Below are 22,539 nucleotides of genomic sequence, written 5' to 3'. Positions count from 1 at the left end.
CTGATGCAAAGAAAGCAATGACTATGCTGAACTTTCTCAACAGCACACCCCACAGAAGAGTGCACGTGCATGCTTGAAGAGGAAGAGAGTGTGTCTTAACATGTAACTGTTGATCATTTCTTCGCCATTTTTTGTAATTCTGTAATTTCATTGTTGCAAACAGAACATTTGTATATAGATGTATGCTTTAGCAGTGATTGTGATTTCCATAGTTCATGCTGCTAAAGAGTGAGATGAAAAACTACTACCAACCTCTCTGAGGTCACTGACTGGCTGTGTAGAGATTAGGTCTTTGCAGTATGACTTGAGACAATGGCCTACTTCTGCAATAAGCCTCTTCTTGTTTGCCTGACCTACATGATGTCACCATCCCCACAGCTACTGAAGAGACAGCACTCACATATTTTTGATGACTGTGGCCATTTAAGCACCCATTGGCAAGCTACCCATTCTGGCTGACTGTAATGTATGTGGATCTTTTTAAGTTCCATGCTATATCTAGAGAACTATCTGAATTACATCATTAAGCTCATAATAACTTTAACTTCAGGAGCATGGAGCTTCAAAAAACACCCTGATTTTTCTTGAAAGTTGATAGCATTTCGTGCACTAGCATATTTGAAGGCCATAAGCAGAAAGAATAATTTTACAGCTATGATGCTGAAATTGAAATAAACATTATATGTGTTATATGTGTATTTTTATTTAGATATTTCACACACACAAAAAAGTGGCATAAATAACTTTAATTGGATTTTTCCATAAAGATTAAATGTCTAGTGGTAATGAAATGTTTAGTGGTAACAACATATCCAAAACGTTTGTTCACAGGCAGCATCCTTGACCTCCATCCATCCTATGCGCCTCATGCACCAGGCCAAATCATGAACTATTACCCCCTGCATTTGTTTGATGTGAGGTGGGGTGTGTGGATTAGCTTGATTATGGAAGACAGAGGTTCCTGTTACTCTAATCGGACGCAGGTATGCACTCAAACAACAGTAAAGCCATTAAAGGTTAAAGTATTCCTGTCTAAAATATAAGTCCTAAATGACCACACTCGGTCGCTTGAGCTTTAATCAGCTTGAGAAAAGTTATGCAACTTATTATCTAACATCCAATTATTGGAGAGATGGCTTATTTGTGGTTGTTTATACCAGTTTGTGTGACTTAAGTGTGGCCGATTCATTTATATCCCCCAAATCGTTAGCTCACTTCACAGTCGAAGAGGTTAGCAGTAGACACTCTCTCCTCATCTCATACTTTTGTAGCCCTTTAGCAGAGGTAAATATAGCATGTCATCTTTTCAAACGTCCACACGTGGATTTAATTAATTTCCAAATAACTTTGCCAGCTAAAAGTGTTTTTAAATCGAGCTACAAGCTGACAGTAACAGTTAGCTCGCTAGCATGTGTTCAAAAACCGGCTCGGGCTTAGCGACAGATGAAGCACACCTTATATAACTAACACTGCAGACATTGCTCAGTCCCTATAAGCAGCTAGCCGTCCCTGCTTTCACCGTGCAGACGTGAAAGTTACTCAGAGCCCTCCTCTCAGTCACCTTAGCTCCCTGACGTTAATGTTCCCCAACAAGAACACTGGGCCAAAAACATCTGCGCTACTTACAATGCACTTAGCAAGCAGAGAGAGAAACAAGCATCATGTTAGGCTGCTTAATATTAGCGTTACCTTCACCTCCCTCCTTGTTTTGATCCGCCCATAGGGAAAATGTCAGATAGCGGATTTAATTTCCGTCCATTCTAATTGGATGTTACACAGCTGAAATACTTCCTGTTTCAACATCTAGGCTTCAGAATAAAGGCGGTTAATGTACACTTCCGGATTTTAAAATAAAAGTCTTACAACGACCCGTAAAAATAAAATAAGAAATAAATACAACTAAATAACTTTTGAATTGTTTTTGAAAATTAAAAAAAAACAAAAAAAACAAAGACACTTTTTTTTTAAATAAAAGAAACTAACCTGCAATATCTTGACAACATAAACATGACATTAAAGACACATGTTCATTTTATGTATTTATTATTCATTTATATATTGAATGAATAAATGTTCCATTTATTCTTTTCGGGTTTGAGCAACAATTCACTAATAAAGTTAGGAGGGTTTTTGCCATCCAGTTACATAATATAAAGTGGCAAACCTACAAAAAGGCATTATTTTAGCTGCCCTGAAAGTTCCTTCAATTCTGGGATTGTTTGCCACATACTAATGAAAATAATCAACAACTGAATACCAGAACCTGCTGAAGGAAAATACCTCGAAATAGCTAAATTGCACTGTACTATTTTGGTTGCAGAAATTTGGAGTCTTGTTTTTCTGTTTTTGTTGGGCAAAAAACTGTAGAAGAGTCGACAAAAGAGAAACAACTTTATATTACCTTATGATTACTTTATGTAATTAAAATAGCAATGTTTAAACCCAGTGCTTTAGTTTCTTACGGAAGCACTTTCATGACTGTTAAGTCCATTTCATGTTTTCATTACAGAATTCATAATTGCTCATCTAAAATAAATGCTCTATTCTGCTATATAGGAAAAGGATACCCATTTTGTTGATGCACTGCTTTATTCTGAAGCACCCAACCTCCGAATACAACAAACCTCTTACTTTTAAACAGAAAAAGTAAGCTGCCACAAAGATGGATGGTGCAAGAGGTCACTTTTGAGTCTAATGCCTCTCTTATCATTGGCAGTCACAGTGTGGGAAGTTGTATCTGAACATCTTTCTTTTCAGGAGAAGGTAATTTCTCAGGGTGACACTTTTCCTCCAATGTCCATTCAGACTGACAAGCCACTTTTAGTGAAGACTCAGAGATGGGTGCTGGTGTTTATTGAACCTGAAGAGCACTCTGCATGTGTTTCTGCCTCTGTCATGAAATAAAGGAGAAGAGGACCAAATTGCAGACTGCTGAGACAGACTTGGAATAAAAAAAAGCAAGCCTTTATCGTCGCTGTTGTAGATCCAGAGCATAAAATAGAGAAGGGCAAAAACAAAAGAGACCACTGCAGGGGAAACATGCCAGGAGAAACCAAGGCTGGAACACAGTATGATGAGCAACCTGAGGCTTCAAATACACACAGGTTTCAATCAGGGAGAGTGGAAACGTAAAGGTAACAAGACACAGCTGAACTCACTTGGAAGTAACACTAAAAAGAGACTTAAACTACAGGCTGATGAGATGGTGTGTGTAAGCACTAGAACACAATGGTTTTTAATTTGTGTTTATGTTTTTTCTGCGTTGATGGTCATACCAACTCTTTAAAGTATAGAATTATGGGAAAAACCGACTATAAGCACAATATGAATGCATAGTGAGGCAACATTACTGCAGATTTTTTAAACAGGCTAGTCTTGATTTTATTTACTTTAAACTACTGGTTCTCAATAGGAAGCAGGGAAGATTGGCTGCAGAAAAATATTAAGCTTTTCCTCCTTCAAATGATGAGGACAGGAATCAGCTCTCCCTAAACAGCTCCCACAAAGCTACAGGAAACCAAAAATGTTGGGGAAAACATCCAGCAGATTGACTGACTGACTGACTGACTAACAGCGAGCGAGTGACCAAATCATAGGTCTGACCTTACTTGGAAAACCACAAAGTATCATGTGAATCAGGTGAAAGGTTTAGGTGTAGGTTTGTCTACATCTATAACAATAAATTTCTATAAGGTAAGCTTATTTATAGAGCTTATCGAGAACAACATTCACACCGTGTTTTTACAAATAAGATAAGGTACCAAAAGTGTCCACAAATCTTAAGTCCAATAAAAGCCAGTTGAACAACAGCCTCAAAAGCAAATTCTCCTTTGGTCCTCAACCTGGACCGAGGTACCACCAGGAGCTCATCTCAGCTACCTTGGGGTGGGGTACACCCTGGGCAGATCGCCAGTATGGCTCAGCGCTAACACAGCTAGCATTCATATCCACATCTATGGGCAACCTAACCAATGAGATGTCATTGGAAATGAGAGGAGCTATTTCAGAGCGCATAGTAGGAGATTTTTGTTTTTGTTTTGTTTTTGTTAAGAAGGTGAGTAGCTGTCTATTTAAAATATGAAGAGAAGGTCCAGACACTGATCAGCTGCAGTTTGAACTGGTGAACTGGTCATTGTAAGTAAGTTAGGTTATTTTATTTATTTATTTATTTTTTTCGGGGGGGGGGGGTACTGACATAAATTCATTTCGTTCAGACATATTCTGCCGGTATTGAGGACTGTTTCCATGGAAATGAAAACAATCGCTTAGATCCGGGCAGTTCTTTCACAAGCTCTGCTGACTGGTGCTTTAACTCTCATTAGCTTGTGGCCTGTGTGCAGTTTTATGCAACAAAACAGTATTTATATTTAATCTAGCTACCACGATGGGCTTGAATCCCAATAGGCCTGCGTCCTCTGCTGGGGCTGAGCGACTGGCCGACACGACACGGGTCCATCCCGATAAACAGGACCAGTTGTGGAAAGAGAGGGTACGGAAAGAGAGGAAATCAGCAATGGAATGGTGAGCATGGTTTGAAAAGTAGTCTAAATTATCAGGCGAGTTTGCCAGGATTTTTCTAATAAGAACCACGAAGAAGCAGGCGGGGATGGCACAGGAAATTGATTAGAATATTTGATAATAAATTGATAAAAGTGTACGGAAAAACATTAAGGATGACTTTCATACAGAAAGCATGATATGAAAATCAGCACTGCACTGGAGTTTACTGTGTTAAATCATTTCTGTAAGTGTTGAAACAAGTATTTAGAGGCATTAAATAAGAAAAACTCGAAATGATACGTCAGAAATACAGTCACATGTATATTGTATCATTGGATCATATTCGTTTATTCATGCTTCATAGCTTTTATGTAATATTCCACAACACGTTCTCACAGAATCTTCAAAAATGTAGCATAACAAGTAATTTTTTTTAAAGTACAAATATGCAGTACTAAGTTACATTGCACCACTGGTTCAGTAACAAGTAGTGGCAGATCATGTTCATTCAAAAATCAGTGAAACAAACTTAATCTGTTCCACAGGGAGGAAACCTTGGATATCAAGGATATTCATCACATGGTAAGAAAAATGCATGTAATGTAACATTGTATTAAAAAAGTGCAGATGTACTCCCCTTTACGCTTTGAACACAACCAGTTATAAGTGATGAACACAAGGACTAATAGGTCGTCAAATAAAAACTACCACTGATTGTGATTTATGGAAGATGAAGTTGTTAGATTTAACTTTGATAAAAGATTTTTACTTTTTTTTTTTTATTTTAAAGATGTTTCTGCAACAAACTAGAAAGTGTATCGAAACCATTGTGAAATTTCGGAGATAAACTAAAATGTGAAACATTTACAATGGTACATTAACTAGGTATGAAAGATTTTGCAGTATTATGAAAAAAGCAGCTTGAATCGTGACCTTCTGTTACATTACTCCCCCATTTGTTTGTAGGGACCTTTTCCGAACAACCTTTCAGTTTTCTCTGATTGCATTCCCAACACTACCAACCAAGTGTATGGTAGCAGATTGAACACTCCACTGGGAGATGAACTGCTTAGACAGGAAAGGCTGACACTCTGGCCAGCAGGCCAACGCAAACAAAAGCCAGACCCAGAGCTGCTGCCTTTCTAGGCTACTCTGGACACTCGGAGTTGAAGAATCAAGCACAAATCAACTTCAAAGCAGGAATAAAGCTACTTAAACCAAAAAATGTAGCACATGTTTAAAGGGATTTTTTAAAGAATTTAAGAGCTGAGAATTTTGTGCTTTTTTTGTGTATTTTTCCCCTAAATGTCTGTTTTATATTTTCATGTTTTCAGATGTCATACAACTTTAACTCATATTTTTCTATTGCCATTGTTGAAAGAAAATACGATTCTGGAAACAGTATTGTTATAAAGTCCTGATATTTTAATCAAACTCACTGATAAGGTTCACTTGTAATTTTCCTATAGATTCCGCGTTTTTTCATGTAAGTGTAATGTAAGGAATCCTCCTCACACATAAAAATTATTCATTGAGTTCCACAGGGTTCTGTTTTGGTACCGATACGGTTCTCATTACCACTAGGCAAAAATTCATAAAGATGACGGGTATATCTCACGGATGTGCTGGGACACATCATCAGCTATTAAACCCAAATGTGTTTACACCAGATGCAATAGGATCTAGAAGATAGGTGGATTAAACAAAAAGTTTTATTAACTGATAACTGGGGCATTATACAGAGTACCAGGAGAGCACTGACAAAATCCCCCCCAAAATTGAAATTCAAGTAAACAGCCAACAAGAGGAAACTAGAGGAGAACATGAACAGAAAGGTGAAGTCAATAAAGATAATAATGAGGTTGGGGAAAAGAATGGATGAGGGGAAACTGGTGAGCCATATGAGGAACTGACCTATAAAATAAAAGAGGAACAAATGGAGATGTGGTAACACAGGAGGCACAGAAAAGGATCAAAACCCTGCAGAAACAAGAAACTAAATCTGATGAAAATGAATGTGTTTAAAACATAGTAAAGCAAATATTAATTGAGGTCATGTTTAATTCATTTATTTTAGCCTTCATTTGTTTCTCTTCAGTTTTGTATATTTATTAGACAATTGTGATTTGATTTCAGTTCTGATTTTGGTGATCATGATCTTCTATACTGTTTGAGTTTGTGCAGTCATTCAAATTCTCAGATTCCAAGACGAAACTGAAAATGACCAACTACTTAAATTTTGTCAAAACAACAACAACAACAACAACAACAACAACGGGGTGATGAACAAATACTGCGTGCTTCAAACTGTCCTTTTCCCTGCTATTAATGAAATTCAAGCCCAGCTCTTCCTCCCTCCCTCTTCCTCCAGCTATGAAATGCAACAAGCTCTAACCTGTTCCTAAGTTTCTGTTTAGATCTTGGACGTGTTTCATTTCTATAGAAGTGAAAACTCACACAGCGGCTGACAGTGAGAGGAGAAATGGCACAAAAAGGAGCTCAGCTGAACAGGGAAATCTTCTCTTGTTCAATCTGTCTGGATCATCTCGAGGACCCAGTGACCATTCCCTGTGGACACAATTACTGCATTAACTGTATTAAAACCCACTGGGATGAAAAGGGGAGGAGAATGCACAGCTGCCCACAGTGTAGGAAGACTTTCACACTGAGACCTGCCCTGGTGAAAAACACCATGTTGGCAAATTTAGTGAAGGAGATAAAGAAGACTGGACTCCAAGCTGCTCCTGCTGATCACTGCTATGCTAGACCTGAAGATGTACCCTGTGATGTATGCACCGGGAGAAAACTGAAAGCCTTCAAGTCCTGTTTAGTCTGTGTGGCATCATACTGTGAGAAACACCTTCAGGATCATTATAATGCGGCTCCATTGAAGAAACACAAGCTTGTCGAGCCCTGCAAGAAGCTCCAGGAAAACATCTGCTCTAGTCATGATGAGCCAATGAAGATTTTCTGTCGTACTGATCAGCAGCATATCTGCAGTCACTGCAAACTGATTGGCCATAAATACCACGAAACAGTCCCAGTTGAAGCAGAAAGGACCAAGAAGCAGAAGGAGCTGGAAATGAGTCGACAAAAACTCAAGCAGAGACTCCGTGACCGAGAGAAAGACGTGACGATTCTTCAACAGGAGGTGGAGTCCATCAATCAGTCTGCTGATAAAGCAGTGGAAGAAAATGAAAAGATCTTTGCTGAGCTCATCTGTCTCATGCAGAATAGAAGCTCAGATCTGAAGCAGCAGATCAGATCCCAGCAGGAAACTGAAGTGGGTCGAGTCAAAGAGCTTCAGGAGAAGGTGGAGCAGGAGATCGCTGAGCTGAGAAGAAATGACGCCAAGCTGGAGCAGCTGTCATGCACAGAGGATCACAACCAATTTCTACACAGCTACTCCTTACTGTCAGCACTTAATGAGTCTACAGACTCATCCAGCATCGAGATCCGTCCTCTGAGGTACTTTGAGGATTTGACAGCAGCTGTGAAAGAGGTCAGTGATAAACTGCAGGATGTTCTGAAAGAGAAATGGACAAACATCTCACTGACAGTCACTGAGGTGGATGTTTTGCTGTCAGAACCAGTGCCAAAGACCAGAGTTGGATTCCTAAGATATTCACGTGAAATCAGAATGGATCTGAACACAGCTAACACATCAGTGTTATTATGTGAGGGGGGTAGAAAAACCACAGCTGTGAAAGAACAGCAGTCATATTCTAGTCATCCAGACAGATTCACTGGATGGTGTCAAGTCATGAGTAGAGAGTCTGACTGGACGTTGTTACTGGGAGGTGGAGTGGAGCGGGAAACAGGTTTATATAGCAGTCGCATACAAGAGTACCAGCAGATCATTGCTCTCAAATGAATGCGGATTAGGATTCAATAGGACATCGTGGGCATTATGTTGTGACCGAAATGGTTTTAAATTTGTGCACAACAATTCTCACAAGGCTGTCTCAGGTCCTCAGTTTGGGAGAGTAGGAGTGTACCTGGATCACAGTGCCGGTATTCTGTGTTTTTATAACGTCTCTGAAACCATGACTCTCCTCCACAGAGTCCAGACCACGTTCACTCACCCGCTTCATGCTGGATTTCGGCTTTCAGATTATGGAGATACTGCTGAGTTCAGGAAACTCAAATAGAGAGAGGTCATGTAAGGGACAGTTAGTTAAAATGCATGTTCGCAGAATGCCAATGCAGACTTTCTATTGAGTAGAGAATTAATTTTGAAGTCAGTTTTCATGTATGGGTATATTTCAGAACTATTTTACTGCTATGTTTGTGCTGCATTTATCTATGCTGACTTATAATAGTGTCTTGATTAATGATATTTTCAAGAAATATGTTAAGGCATACTTTTTTAATGGTCTTTGCTACAACTTTTTTTTATCCTGACTTAATCTTTTGTCCTTTTGGGTCAGTTTTGTTTTTGTTTTTTTAGGTTCTGTTTTAATAGATCAGAAGTTGTTCAAATAAATGTACAGACAAAGAACCTAGACTTACATTATCATTATTACAACCTCTTTGATCACTGGTGATTATCTGCTTGTAAACAGCTGATACTGTGAATCAGTTGGTGAGATTTTTCTTGACTAAAGAAGCGAGATGTCCACACTTTACTCATTATGTTAATAAACTGAAGCCTTACAGAGTTATTAAAGTTGAACAAATAAACAAATGTCTCCTGTCTTAAATCCAGGTTACTGTACAAACCTGATGGCCAAAAAACAAAAGCAACATGAAAGCATAACTGAGAGTCTTACACCTGAAAAAGAAGCTTTGTGTTTTGAACAGAAGATTTCTCTTCTTTTTCTCTGGATGAATCTTAACATTGTGGCAAGCTCAGACAAGTAGGAGACAGAAACTTCTGTTTTAACTTGCTATTTCTGCCTTAGCTGTTATACTAAGCTACAGGGAGCACAATCTTTTATTAGGAACACCCCTTCACACACACACAGCAGTGAGAGGTGGTAAATGGACACAACCGTCTAACTCACTGTGCTCCACCAGCCACACCAAACACAGAACACACAGCAGGACTAATGTTACACACTAACACAAAAATGGCAAATCAACACCTGATAACTGTAACTGCCGTTATAACCCTACAACTTACAACACGTTAACATCAGGTATACAGTCCCATAAGACCTTGGGCCAGTGGCCCTTCCCCCTAGCCCGCTACAATATTATGAATTTAAATTGGATATGTGAGTGCACACATTCACGCAACTGAAGCATTCCTTTGGTAATATATCATTCACAGAAATCAGTCATTGCCCTTAGTTTAAATAAACACTGGTTAGTTTTTTCTTTATCTTTTTACTTACTTGTCTTTTCTGTTTAGCAGGCCTCTTTCAAAAGCCCCAAACAGCTGAAATGCATTCCTCTGTAATTGTTGGCTAAGATCTTATGAACAATAATCCTCCTGTGATTGCTATTTGACTGCTTTTGTACCGTCTCCAGATTTTTCTAAACCAGGGGTGTCAAGCATAAAATCTCAGATAGATTTTTAACTTTTAGCTGTATTTACATTGATTTTACAGCTTTTTTTATTGATAACAAATCCCCCTTATTAATACTACACCAAAGTAATTACGTAAGAAATATTTTTTTTTTCACAGAAAAAAAAAATTCTCTTTTGAATTAAAGGTCTGGGGAAAAAGGGTTCTTGAATAATTCATGGACATGTGTTGCTGTTGTTCCTTGTTTGTGTGTATCAGTGGCTGTGTGTGTGGGTGTGGCAAATCACTGAGTTTCAGGCATCATCAGGCCTGGTGGATGTGTGCGGAGAGCACACGGACACTTACTTTTTGGGGAAGACATGATGCGGCAGTCAAGGGAGAGCACGGGGATTTATTGTCATTTATTGCACTGTAAATAAACGCGCTGTTTGCTGTGAGGAATCCTGCATTTTGGGTCCTACTTCCCCCCATCCCCACGGTCTACCATACAGACCGTGACAAAAAATTTATATCTTTATAATAATGTAATCATGTATGCAATCACTGTAGTCACCCACTTAAAAACAAAGCACCCTGTATACATCCCTGTTGTAAACCTTTGAAAACATCTTAAATTTATGCCTTTTGCTATCAGAGACAAGCTGATTCACAGTGATTTCCCACCAAAAGGGCACGGAAACGTTCTGTTTCAACTTTTCTTTAATGTCGTCCTGTTCTGTTTGGGGCCCCAATGTCTGAAGAATCAAGATGCTTCAAGGTGCAGGTGTGAATCTTTGGCACCAACTTCAATATTTCAAGGCAACAATTGAGGAGTTTGCCTGTAACATGGTAACAGTTCCTACGTTGGTGCTTTCTGTGATGTTTTTAGAAAAGCAAAGTATGAAAATATTAAAAACAAAACAAAAACTACAGCGCAGGCCCAGACTCATGAGAGGAAATGATTTTCCGTGCTCAGAAAGTACAGATTTCAAATACTCCGGGCGAAGCTGTGTGCCGTCCAATCAGCGTTCAGTGGATGTACGGAAGTGAGAAAAGATGCCGTCTGACGAGAACCTGCCAAGCTAACGGCTAAGAAGAGGAGGTGAAACAGGTGCACTTTCAAAATAAAAGAAAGTCTCTATCATTCTATGAATAGATTTGTGTTAGACGTTTGTTTTTTTTTTTACTTTTTACACACATTCATATAATTGTTTATTTTCTTTAAGTTTCAGACTATAGCCTAAAAGTTCTAACGCTTTCCACATAGTCACAGTCACCTTTATTTTGAAAGTTCAAAGCGGAAGTATTTTGTAAATTCGAGCAGTCTGATTGTGGAGGCAGAGCAGTAGGGTCCTGCGGGTCGTTTTTTGATAGAAATTAGCATAGATCTGTCAATCTAAAGTTTACATTTTGTAATCCCTCTCTTTACAACATGCAGCAGGTCGACACGTTGTTGCACATCGCGAATTTCAGCACACTGTTTGTGTGCATGGTGCTCAAGTTCCCGCAGATCTTTGTACTGATGCGAGCGAAATCTACGACCGGAGTGAGCCTCAACAGCCTTCTGCTGGAGCTGATCGGGTAGGCTGCTGTCCCGCTTCTGGGATGTTTTTTTATTTTTTTTGTTGCTTCTTGCTCTTAAATTTTGTTACATAATCTGTTCACGTGTGCGAGTATCCATGTAATTTAGTAACTTCAAGCTGCTGTGATGATGGGACGTCTTCCTCTTCCTCACTTGTGGTTGGTGTTCAGCAGTAAAGGCGGACTCATCCTGTCAGAGAGCAGCTACAAATGCTTCTTCTGAAAACGCTGCGAGACGCTCAACACTAAAAGCTCTGGTGTTGTCTTTGTTACCAAAATTCTTTCTCCTTAAAGGCTGGATAAACGATGTTTAAAAGTTACCACCTTACTGGTAACATTCTAACAACGTTGAATGTTACCAGTAAGTCAGAATGTTACAATCACCGCGTAACCCTACAGTACAGGTGATAGAATCGCTGGTATTGGTATTGACTCGATACTAGCGTGATAGGACCGATACTTAGTTCTACAGCATATTGATACAACAGAAGTTGACTAAGTGCTTTAGAGAGAGGCAAGTTTCAGGTGTCCTCCCCCGAAAAAAATCAGCTTCAAAATACATGAAAACCCGAAACGTTTGATTTTATTGCTCATTGAGATGTGTACATAATTTTCAAATTGATGATTGATCATAAATCATGACACTGGTCTCCCCAACACAAGCTGCCTTTATACGTCATAAGTATCAGTATCGGCAATACCTATCCTGCATTTTCAGTATAACACAGTGCTATCTTACTTGCATTTCTTTGGACTGTGGAAGGAACCCATGCAGGTACAGAGAAAAAGTGCAAACTTCATCCCTAAAGAAATTTCTTTTCTTACTCCAACACACCCTCAAACTGTTGCAGACAAAGTGCTCTCCATTAGCTAACATTACAGTATAAAAAATTCTGTCACATTAGGCCTCAGTAGCATCCTGAAAATGGTTATCATGTAACATCCTCAGCATTGCAGTCAACACATTTTGCCATAGTTAAGCTTTATGTACTTTTGTCCATGTTTTATCTATGGAGAGACGGACTGAGAGCTTTTAAGACATATTTTAGCATTTTAACAATATTTCTGTTTTGTGTGAAATCAACTGTACTGTTCACAGTAAGTCTGCTAAAGACCAAAACTGCCTTCAGATGATAAGCTTTTGGAACCAAACACACAAGTTATACTCCAATATAATAGTACTCTGTATTTCCATTTATATAGATGTATTACTCCTGTATAGTATCCAGATTGCAGGATTAGCAGTGCATTTCATTATAAAAGTTGAGTGACTAAAGCCATCCAGGGGGTCAGACTGGATCCGTTGGGCAGCTCATGGAGAACAGGTTTGACACCCCCATCCTAAAACTCCTACAGAATCGCTGATGTATAGCAATACATTTTGGCATAAATACCACTTTCACTTTGATAAAAGAAATGAGTATTTCTTACAGATTAAAACTTAAATAGGACACAAAGAGATTGTGTTCCTAACAGCTGAAAAACTACAGTACCTTAAAATGAAAAATATAATCCTACTGCGAAGGCTCAACACTGAACAATTGTGCTTTGTTTGCACAGCTGAAGATTTTGGTTAAATGATTAAAAACGGGGTAAGAGTCAGCCTCGGCTGGCTCTGTGTGAAGCTTTGTGCAGTCTGCTGTTGAATCAGTGCAGCAGATTAGAGCTTGAAGTGCTTCTTATGCATTGAACAGGAAGTGTTGTGGTTACCTTCACTGTTGGAGCAGGACGGATAAAGACCGTGTCTGTAAGTCTGCGTAATTTCTCTCTCTCCTTGGTGCCTGGCAGTGGCTGCACTGTCTGAAATGTCCCCACTGTTTTGGTAAGTGTTAGCTTGCTGTCACTGTGCATGCCACGCTGAAACAGTGAAGACGTTTATGTAGTTAGTAGTAATCTACACAGCATGGCTACAAAGCAGCAAAGAAAAGCACTCTTGTCATTCGGCATGAACGGTTTTGTCACTAGTGGAAAATCATTTCCACACACGCCAATATTAAATAGCTCTATTCTAGATTATATTAACTGGCAGTTGGCTTTATTGATCACTACCTCTTCCTAGGAACAAAAAAAAAAAGTCCCAACACAATAAAGCCTATCTGAGAGTGGATAGGTTAATCTGCTATTGATTTCACCATATGATGTTATTGTGTTATACTGTTTATTTAACACTGTGGGAATCTCTCTGTGTGCACATGTATGCATCTGTACGGTGGCTTGCATAACAGGGCTGGGAGGCTCAAACCTGCCAGAATCAAAACAAACTCATTAGTGCAGAAGTAAAGATGGATTATGTCATCAAATGCCCCAAATGTAAACTGTATGTATAAATGTATTTTATAAAATGGGACATGAATTGAGATGCTTTTACTTGCTTTTTTTATTTACTTGTCTTTGCATGAATATCTCAGTTCATTTGCTTTCTTTTTAAATTTTTGATGTATTCAGTACATCCATCCATCCATCCATCCGCTTTTGTGCTGCCTGTCTGGGCTGTAAGAGCAACAGTCTAAGCAGAGGAGTTCAAACCTCCCTCTCCCTAGTTAGGAGGTGATGCCAGTGTGGTCCTCAGCCAACTGACAGCTGTAATCTCTCTCCTGGTTCCTGGGTCTACACAGAGCTCTCTTTCTTTATCTATAAAATCCAAGTCTTCCAAGTCAGACTCCTAAAGTGCCTTAACTTGCTCCTCACCCTATCTTTGCATTCATGAGCGCTGACATTGTATTTATTTCCATTTCATTTTCCCTTCATTTATCTCTGCAAACATTTCTGTTTGTCTTTTTACGTTCCTTTATGCATTTCTAACCACTGCAATCTGCAAGCACATTTGCATAATTTAGCAGAGATGAAAAATAAAAAAAGGAAAATGGAATAATAGATGTTTAGGGGGAAAAGCAAAGGAAAATACTTGAATGGGAAAAATAATACACTGATAAACAAAATGGAAAATTAATCGATATAAAGGTAGCTAAATATAGAAGCAAATTATAAAAAAAATTATACACTCAACAAAAATATAAACGCAACACCTTTGTTACTGCTCCCATTCCCCATGGGATGGACGTAGAGACCTAAAATTCATTCCAGATACACAATATAACCATCCCTCCCAAACAGTGGTCACAAATCAGTCCAAATGTGTGGTAGTGGGCACATCTGCTATATTGAGATAATCCATCCCACCTCACAGGTGTGCCACATCAGGATGCTGATCTGACATCATGAGTAGTGCACAGGTGTACCTCAGACTGCCCACAACAAAAGGCCACCCTGGAATGTGCAGTTTTTTGCGCTATTGGGGGTCTGGGGACCCAGAACCGGTCAGTATCTGGTGTGACCACCATTTGCCTCATGCAGTGCAACACATCGTCGCATGGAGTCTATCAGATTGTCAATTGTGGCCTGTGGAATGTTGGTCCACTCCACTTCAATGGCTGTGCGAGGTTGTTGGATATTCGTGGGAACTGGTACACGCTGTCGTATACGCCGGTCAAGCACATCCCGAACATGCTCAATGGGTGACATGTCCGGTGAGTATGCTGGCCATGCAAGAACTGGGACATTCTCAGCTGCCATCTGCCCTGAACAATGTGAACCATGATTCATCCGTGAAGCGCACACCTCTCCAACGTGCCAGACGCCATCGAATGTGAGCATTTGCCCACACAAGTCTGTTACGGCGACGAGCTGGAGTCAGGTCAAGACCCCGATGAGGACGACGGGCATGCAGTTGAGCGTCCCTGAGACGGTTTCTGACAGTTTGTGCAGAAATTGTTTGGTTGTGCAAACCAATTGTTCCAGCAGCTGTCTGGGTGGCTGGTCTCAGACGATCTTGGAGGTGAACCTGCTGGATGTGGAGGTCCTGGGCTGGTGTGGTTACACGAGGTCTGCGGTTGTGAGGCCGGTTGGATGTGCTGCCATATTCTCTGAAACGCCTGTGGAGACGGCTTATGGTTGAGAAATGAACATTCAATGCACGGGCGACAGATCTGGTTGACATGCCTGCTGTCAGCATGCCAATTGCACGCTCCCTCATTGCTTGTGGCATCTGTGGCATTTTGCTGTGAGACAAAACTGCACATTCCAGGGTGGCCTTTTGTTGTGGGCAGTCTGAGGTACACCTGTGCACTACTCATGATGTCAGATCAGCATCCTGATGTGGCACACCTGTGAGGTGGGATGGATTATCTCAGTATAGCAGATGTGCCCACTACCACACATTTGGACTGATTTGTGTCCACTGTTTGGGAGGGATGGTTATATTGTGTATCTGGAATGAATTTTAAGTCTCTACGTCCATCCCATGGGGAATGGGAGCAGTAACAAAGGTGTTGCGTTTATATTTTTGTTGAGTGTATATTAGTTCATTTGATTTTAAAAAACCAACTATTGGCACATTTAATGGCATCTTGATTTCTTTACGGTTTGATTGCAGTCAGTTCAGCCCTCTATAGAGGAGACCTTCTCCTGCTGAAGGCTACCACTGTTGATTCATCGTGTTTGCTGAGCACACCGAGTCGAGCTGCTCTCATAAAAGAGTGAATGAACTGATCATCATGCCGCCGCTTGGCTCAGAAACTGCTTGTTGACTCCCCGTGTGAATCCCTTCCCACAACATCAAGTTTTAAGCAGCCACTGATTCTTTGGCTCGTTTGCCCCTGAGCATTGTTTCTCATTTTAATCAGTACTGAATATAACAAAACACCTCCAGTTTAATAACCTGACACCATATGCTTTACAGGTTCATTGTTTTTGTAACATATCAGATGTACTACGACTACCCACCGCCAACCTACTTGGAATATCCCATCCTCATTGCTCAAGGTAAGTTATGCTGTTACATAAATTTCCTCTGCTTATAATTATCTCCGCAAGTGTCTTTTTTTCAACCTTGTCTTAGATCCAGATTCCTTAATTAGTTTATCATTCAGTCTTAAATGCCTCGCGTTGCTCTCTGTAGTCTCTGTCTATTGAGATCATTCAAAAGGAGCTCAGTCATATTAACGTATCTTGTTTAGTAAAGCTGCACATATGATTGGCAACTTCATGCCCGTGGCAGTGGTGGAGGAAATTAAGACTTTTCATTAAGTGTAGAGAGATGGGCAAAATAAAGTTGGAAAAAACAGAAGGAGTCTGAATACACTCTGAAGCATCTGCAAATATCAGCAGCCCTTGAAATGGAAATCAAACAGAGCTGTAAATGGTGCAAGTTATAACCTGCCGTGTGTCCTCAGATGTCATCCTCCTCCTCCTGATTCTTCACTACAACGGCAGCCTGCGGCAGAGCCTCATCTACGCCGTGGTGTATCCTTTCACTTATCGCACCAATTGATGTGAAAGTGCTCGTTCAATTTGTGCAGAAATCAATGACCCATTAGACTTTTGTGTCCCTGCCTTAACGTACTTGTGCTCAGGTTTGTGGGAGGCTGGAGGCTCCTGACTCTGGAGAAGTGGATCATAGATTTGGCTATGGTAATAAACCTGTTTAAAATCAATCATAAGTCAGTGTGTGCGTGAGAGACAGAGTCAGCAAAGAGATGGCATGTCATCAGTCAGGGGCAATGAGGTGGAGCTTTGAGAAGAAACTTATACAGACCTCATTTCACCCGGTGTTTCTCACCCAGACCTTATAAATGCCAAATGGCCCGGTTGGTTAATGAGATGAACATGTCTCAGGGCGTTTTGCATTTAAATAGGTGAGAGCAGCGAACCCTCCACATCCTTTCTTCTTAAAGTTTGACCGAAGCAGCAGAAGATGTTTGAAACTTTTTGAAATTCAGCTCCATGTTCAGCTTGTTATCACATGAAATCTGACCTCCTTCTCCTCTCAGAGCCTGTGCACATTTATTAGTGCAGCCAGTAAGTTTGCCCAGCTGCAATGCCTGTGGAGGTCAAAGGACAGCAGGCAGGTTAGTGCCCTCTCCTGGGCTCTAGCTACCTACACGTGTATGGGTGAGTTTAACCAGCCAACAGCGTTCGCTGTGTTTTTTTTTGTTGTTGTTGCATTCCCCACTGTATGATTAGATATACATTTAAGTTCGTAGCTGTCACTGGCACAGTTTTGAAAAAATTTTCTCTTTTTTAGCTGTGTACCAAACGACATTGAAGTTGTAGTATTATAACTTAGTTTAAAATAAAAACTTTGAGGTTAAGTTTGAGGATTTTACCATTCATTCATAATACGTTAAAAAGTAATTCAGTAGTCTTTGTGGAGAAGTCTCAGCAATTTCTTCAAAAATTATAATAACTTTAGGAATTAAAAGATCTACTGCTAATTTTATTTGAAAGCCAAATACAAGCAAAAGATAGCAAGAACACATTAATGCTGATTTGAGAGGAAAATTGAGCTAGTGAGCCCTACAACCTGGATGTACACAGTTTATATTGGTGTATGATCCCAGGATCCTTTCCATGATTAAGAAGAAACCATTCACAAAGGTCATCATCAAGAGAAGACTTTTGATAGATAAAGATCAACTTGTGAAAAGAAATGTGGAGGTTTCATAATCCAACTCTGTAAAAATGTTACATAACCGCTGTTCATGGGGATAAACTGCTCAGATTCATACAAATGCAGCAAAGACTTACTGCAAAATCACCTCAAGGGGATCTGAAAGTTAAGTGGAATATTCTATAGTAGGCGAGTCGATCACCTATTCAAAACCCAGTGAGTTGCATTTTAAAATTAAAGGTAGAAACAACAACTGGAATCACTTTAAATTTAACTCCTCAAATTAAAGCTGAGCCCTGAGTCTATATTCAGTAGATCACTTAAACTTGTTTCTGTACTCAGCTTAAAAAAAAAAAAAAGAAAAAGCAAATACGGTGTGATTATCAGAAATTGTAACAAACTGCAGCATGAAAACGTGCCAAGGATACTGTTGCTACTTTTCATACTGCAGTCCTATCGCTGTCAAACTGAATCCTGTTAAGCACTTTTATCAGTTCACATAAATCCCCCTCCCTAAAGTAACAAGTCTACTCTTTCATTTCATGAATATGCACGGTAGTGTTTATTCAGCCCCCAATTTAATAAATGAGCAATCCAACGCTTCATTAATGAATGATCAGACGCTCTGTCGGGTAACAGGGATGTCATTAACTCTGCTTCCTCTTTGTTTCAGCTCGGATTTACACCACCACAGTGACAACTGGAGACGTGCAGGGTAAGTCTGTCTGAATTACTAATGACTGTGGGAGGTGTTGCATCCCAGAATTTTTAATGAACACTTCAAGGAAAAATGATTTGTTTTCTAAATAACCATCGTAGATTTAAAACGAGCATTTTTTGTGCTCTTCTCTGGGAAATATCCTAAATAAATAAAAACCACAAGGAAGTGAATAGTGACTTTGTTTTATACTTAGCGGTCGAATTCGTTTAGATTAGACTGCTTTAAAACAAAAAGGGACGTTAGTGCGGATGAGGCCACCCGGGCCCGTTCAGTAATCTATCAGTAATGCATCATACTTCTATATTTCAGCAAGAGTAAAAGTGGGGTTTACAAAGCATTAGTGAGACCTCCTATGATGTATGGTTTGAAGATGGTGGCACTGACAAAAAGACAGGAGGTGAAGCTGGAGATGGTAAGATTTTCATTGGCAGAGACCAGAATGGACAGGATTAGAAATGAGAATATCAAGGAGAGATGGTTTGGACGTGTGCAGAGCAGAGATTGTGGATGTACTATACAAAGGATTTTGAATGTGGAGCTGCCAGGCAGGAGGGAAAAAGGAAGACCACACAGAAGGTTTGGGGATGTAGTGGAGGACACAAGGAGGATGCTAAGGATAGGAGGAGGAGAACCGGAGTCTGGTTAGTATTAATGGCTAACTTTCAGTCATAATTAATTAAACTGGCAGGTCTAAAGGGCTGCTTCTTTACAATAATGAACGTCAGTAACAGGACTGTCATACAAATTTACACATCACCGGAAACCTGCAGTTTCTTATAAGACCAAAGGATTTCAGGCATCTTTTACCTGGAGTATCTCCGAGTAGTCACCATTTGTAACTCCAGCTCTGCTGTCCTTGTGTGATTCAGAGACGTCGCTGTCAGCTTCCGTGTTTCTGATCATCTTTTCCTCTTTGCAACAGTTCTGGTGCGGTTCATAGCGATGACCCTGCTGAACCTGTGGGTGTTGCTCACTGTGCTCCACTATCAGAGACGCGGCAGCAGCTCCAAGAAGAAAGACTAAGTGTTTAACACTTGATTCTGCAGATCAAAGACAGCTGGGTCACTTTAGGCACAACCAATACTGTAAAATGAAACTGACGGGTAACAAGAGGTCTATCAGCAGAGAGATGATTTTTTATATAGTCTGTCTTCCCTGTTAAAGCCACACATTTGTTTGAATAACATTCCAGTTTGTAAAAATCTGTTGATAGGAAGAGAGACCAATGCTTTGCCATACAGTCTGTGAAAAAAAAAAAATCTATTGTTAGACACGACCCCACGTATATGTGAAACGATCCTATTCCGGGTAAATTGTTTTGGAAAAGCTTTTGTATATGTAAAGTTATTTTCTGAACTGTTTCAATAAACCAAATTCTACCTTTTTACAGTGAGGTCATTTAATTTAAAATAGAAAGTTGAGTATGGGAGCTCAACACTGCCAAAATTCAAAACAAAACATTGCATGAAATATGCCACAAATTCAATCTCAGATTGATGTGATTTAATTTGCTTTATTGTAGTGATGGCCCGCTTGAAGCTGACGCTCCGGAGCGTGTGTCGAAAAAAACAACACACTGGTTCAGAAGCACTGTGTCGAGGCTTGCTTCGTTTGGCAAAAGTCACGTGACCAGTGACGTCCGAAGCTTCATTACGCACGTAACTGCTTCGGTACCTGATTCAAACGGATATAAGGAAGTGAATCATCCACGGGATTCGTGGAGTGTGTTGATGGTGACAGATAGCGACGAGGTGATCATTCCACTGACAGATATGGAGCCAGCGAGGAAGAGAGGACGTTCTGGCGTGTGGGAATATTTTGAGTTGATTTTGCTCAATTCATTTTATCTGCCGAAGTGAAAAACTTGAAATGTCCAAAATCATGTTTTCATAATGTAAATATCATTACAGCATATGACTTTAGGAACACTTCCATGTGAATTAAAGCTAATGAAGACTACAACAATGTATTTGACACTATACGTACATTACATTGCTACACAGTTTAGAAAATCATTTTGTTTATTGTTTTTAGGTGATAGTCTGCAGGACCCAGGAATACCTGCATATCTACCAACTTGCAGTGTAGTTCCTGCACTCCACAGCCTCTTCTGTTCCATGCAAGTGGATTTTCTCCAGGGCAGGAGAAACTATTTCTAAGAAAAGAAACAGACTCAGCCAGCGCACAGTAACACTAATCCTCTTTTTAAATGTAAATAACAAAAGGGCTACCTGACATAGATCATGTTTTTACTTTGCAAGTTCTTGATTAGGGGTGGGTTTTGATTATCGCCTTTCTGATTACAATCCATGCTAAATTGAATAAAGTGATATTGATTCATTAAAATCCCGTGTCGATTTGTAAATTAACGTTATTATGCCTGAAACGCCAGCATCTCAGGTTAAACCTCACAACATGTCGTCAAACACCATACAGCTAAAACAGTAACTGGGAGCAGGTTTACGGATTCTGCATACAAACGTAAACACAGAGCGCGGACCCGACGCGTCAAAGTCAGATTTTGGTGCGTCGTCGGGTCTGCGCTGTGTTTGCCTCTTTTTTTTTCGCTGGCTTCTGCAGCTGCAGGTTTCATAACTCTCTGTTTACATCTCTAATTAAGTCTCACACGTGTCAGCTTTCTTTTAATAGATACGAAATTATGGATATATACTGATACATGACCAGAATTGTAATATTTCTGACTGAGGCAAAACTTTCCAGATTCCAATCAAATTGAATCGGATCCTGTATCGAATCAAAAATGATTCTACAAATCAGTGACGATGCAGCCGTACTCAGCTCCCTAAGCATTTTCCCTTTCCAGTTCACAATCAATCCCACCCCTAGGTCAAAAATATGTATAGGACAATTGGCCTCATCTAATATTTTGTATGAACCTGTCCAGCTGTCCAGTGATTAAACGACAAGTAGATGGAGGCAGGACTTCACAGCAGGGGCATACTCCATAATGTGCTGTGCATTCTCATATGTATATTATATATATTGCTCACTTATTGTATTTACCAACATCAAGGAGTTATGAGCAAAGAAAGGCCACACCATAGTGCATGTTTAAATAGGGAAAGTTTATTGATCAAAATGTATTACGCAAATACACATTACATTTTTTTCAGCCCCCCAATCGAGAAAACAAAACCAATTACATGTTCAAAGCAACGGAACGGTGGCCCAATATCAGAGAGAACTCCACTCTTGAGTGAGCAGTGATGATTGAGCAGTCCGTTTTATTTTGCAGATTCAAGCTGCTCTTCAAAATTTTCACCACCAGATGTCACCGGAGAGGACTGTGTTGAAAAGCTTCGAGTAATGAACCGTTTTTCAATACAAGCTTCAGTGCTTCGGAAAGCTTCATTTGGCCATCACTACTTTATTGTAACTCACCATGTTTCTGGACAAAGACACAGTTCTTGTGATTGTGACACCACCACGGTGGATTTCAAATCAAACAGGATTTGACTGAAGTGCAGACTTTCAGTTTTAATCAATATGGTTTAACAAAAGTATTGCAGAGACTGTTTGGTATTCAGGCCATTTGTATTCAAGGTCCTCTCAGAGGCTCAAAATTAATTGGACAGCTAGCTAACGAGCAGTTCCATGCCCAGGTGAGACTTGTTCCCTCATTATTCCATGACAGATTAAGAGGATAAAACACCTGGAGTTGATTGCAACTGTTAAACTTGCAGGGGATATATATGTATATATAATATTTATATTGCGCGCCAGTAAACGATGAGTGGACGCCATCATTTCCCAGATACACCAAATTAAACCAGAGACACAAGGAAAATGAACAAACTTGCCAGCTCAGCGACACT

The 22,539-nt window shown here is 39.9% G+C and overlaps 4 protein-coding genes across 4 annotated transcripts in view; 3 read left to right on the top strand and 1 right to left on the bottom strand.

Annotated features, from left to right (window-relative positions):
- The window catches only part of LOC146551953 (CAP-Gly domain-containing linker protein 4), a 43,750-nt gene extending 41,780 nt beyond the window's left edge, over window positions 1-1,970 (bottom strand). Inside the window, exon 1 of the mRNA XM_085256968.1 lies at window positions 1,690-1,970. The gene's annotated coding sequence lies outside the window, so the exon portion shown is untranslated. The remainder of the gene's footprint in view (window positions 1-1,689) is intronic.
- Window positions 1,971-4,238: 2,268 nt separating this feature from the next.
- On the top strand, window positions 4,239-5,725 carry cimip5 (ciliary microtubule inner protein 5). The gene is made up of 3 exons (XM_085256972.1): window positions 4,239-4,521; window positions 5,046-5,082; window positions 5,467-5,725. Exons 1-3 carry the CDS (start codon window positions 4,385-4,387, stop codon window positions 5,644-5,646), a joined length of 354 nt encoding a protein of 117 aa, XP_085113098.1. The 5' UTR covers window positions 4,239-4,384; the 3' UTR covers window positions 5,647-5,725.
- Window positions 5,726-6,761: 1,036 nt separating this feature from the next.
- LOC146551951 (tripartite motif-containing protein 16-like) lies at window positions 6,762-9,155 on the top strand. The gene is made up of 2 exons (XM_085257432.1): window positions 6,762-8,002; window positions 8,564-9,155. The coding sequence occupies exons 1-2, from the start codon at window positions 6,983-6,985 to the stop codon at window positions 8,630-8,632; spliced, it is 1,089 nt and encodes a 362-aa protein (XP_085113558.1). The 5' UTR covers window positions 6,762-6,982; the 3' UTR covers window positions 8,633-9,155.
- Window positions 9,156-11,031: 1,876 nt separating this feature from the next.
- slc66a3 (solute carrier family 66 member 3) lies at window positions 11,032-20,090 on the top strand. Its single transcript, XM_085256970.1, has 7 exons — window positions 11,032-11,534; window positions 16,273-16,355; window positions 16,766-16,835; window positions 16,946-17,003; window positions 17,363-17,483; window positions 18,656-18,697; window positions 19,626-20,090. Exons 1-7 carry the CDS (start codon window positions 11,386-11,388, stop codon window positions 19,724-19,726), a joined length of 624 nt encoding a protein of 207 aa, XP_085113096.1. The 5' UTR covers window positions 11,032-11,385; the 3' UTR covers window positions 19,727-20,090.
- The last annotated feature ends 2,449 nt before the right edge of the window (window positions 20,091-22,539 follow it).

Source organism: Mchenga conophoros, linkage group LG19 (assembly GCF_057382185.1).
Source record: "Mchenga conophoros isolate Kocher_MC1m ecotype Shallow Benthic linkage group LG19, M_conophoros_male_GT1.1, whole genome shotgun sequence".
NCBI lineage: Eukaryota > Metazoa > Chordata > Actinopteri > Cichliformes > Cichlidae > Mchenga > Mchenga conophoros.
The sequence above is the reverse complement of the archived record's forward strand: the minus strand, read 5'-3'. Positions and strand labels throughout refer to the sequence as shown.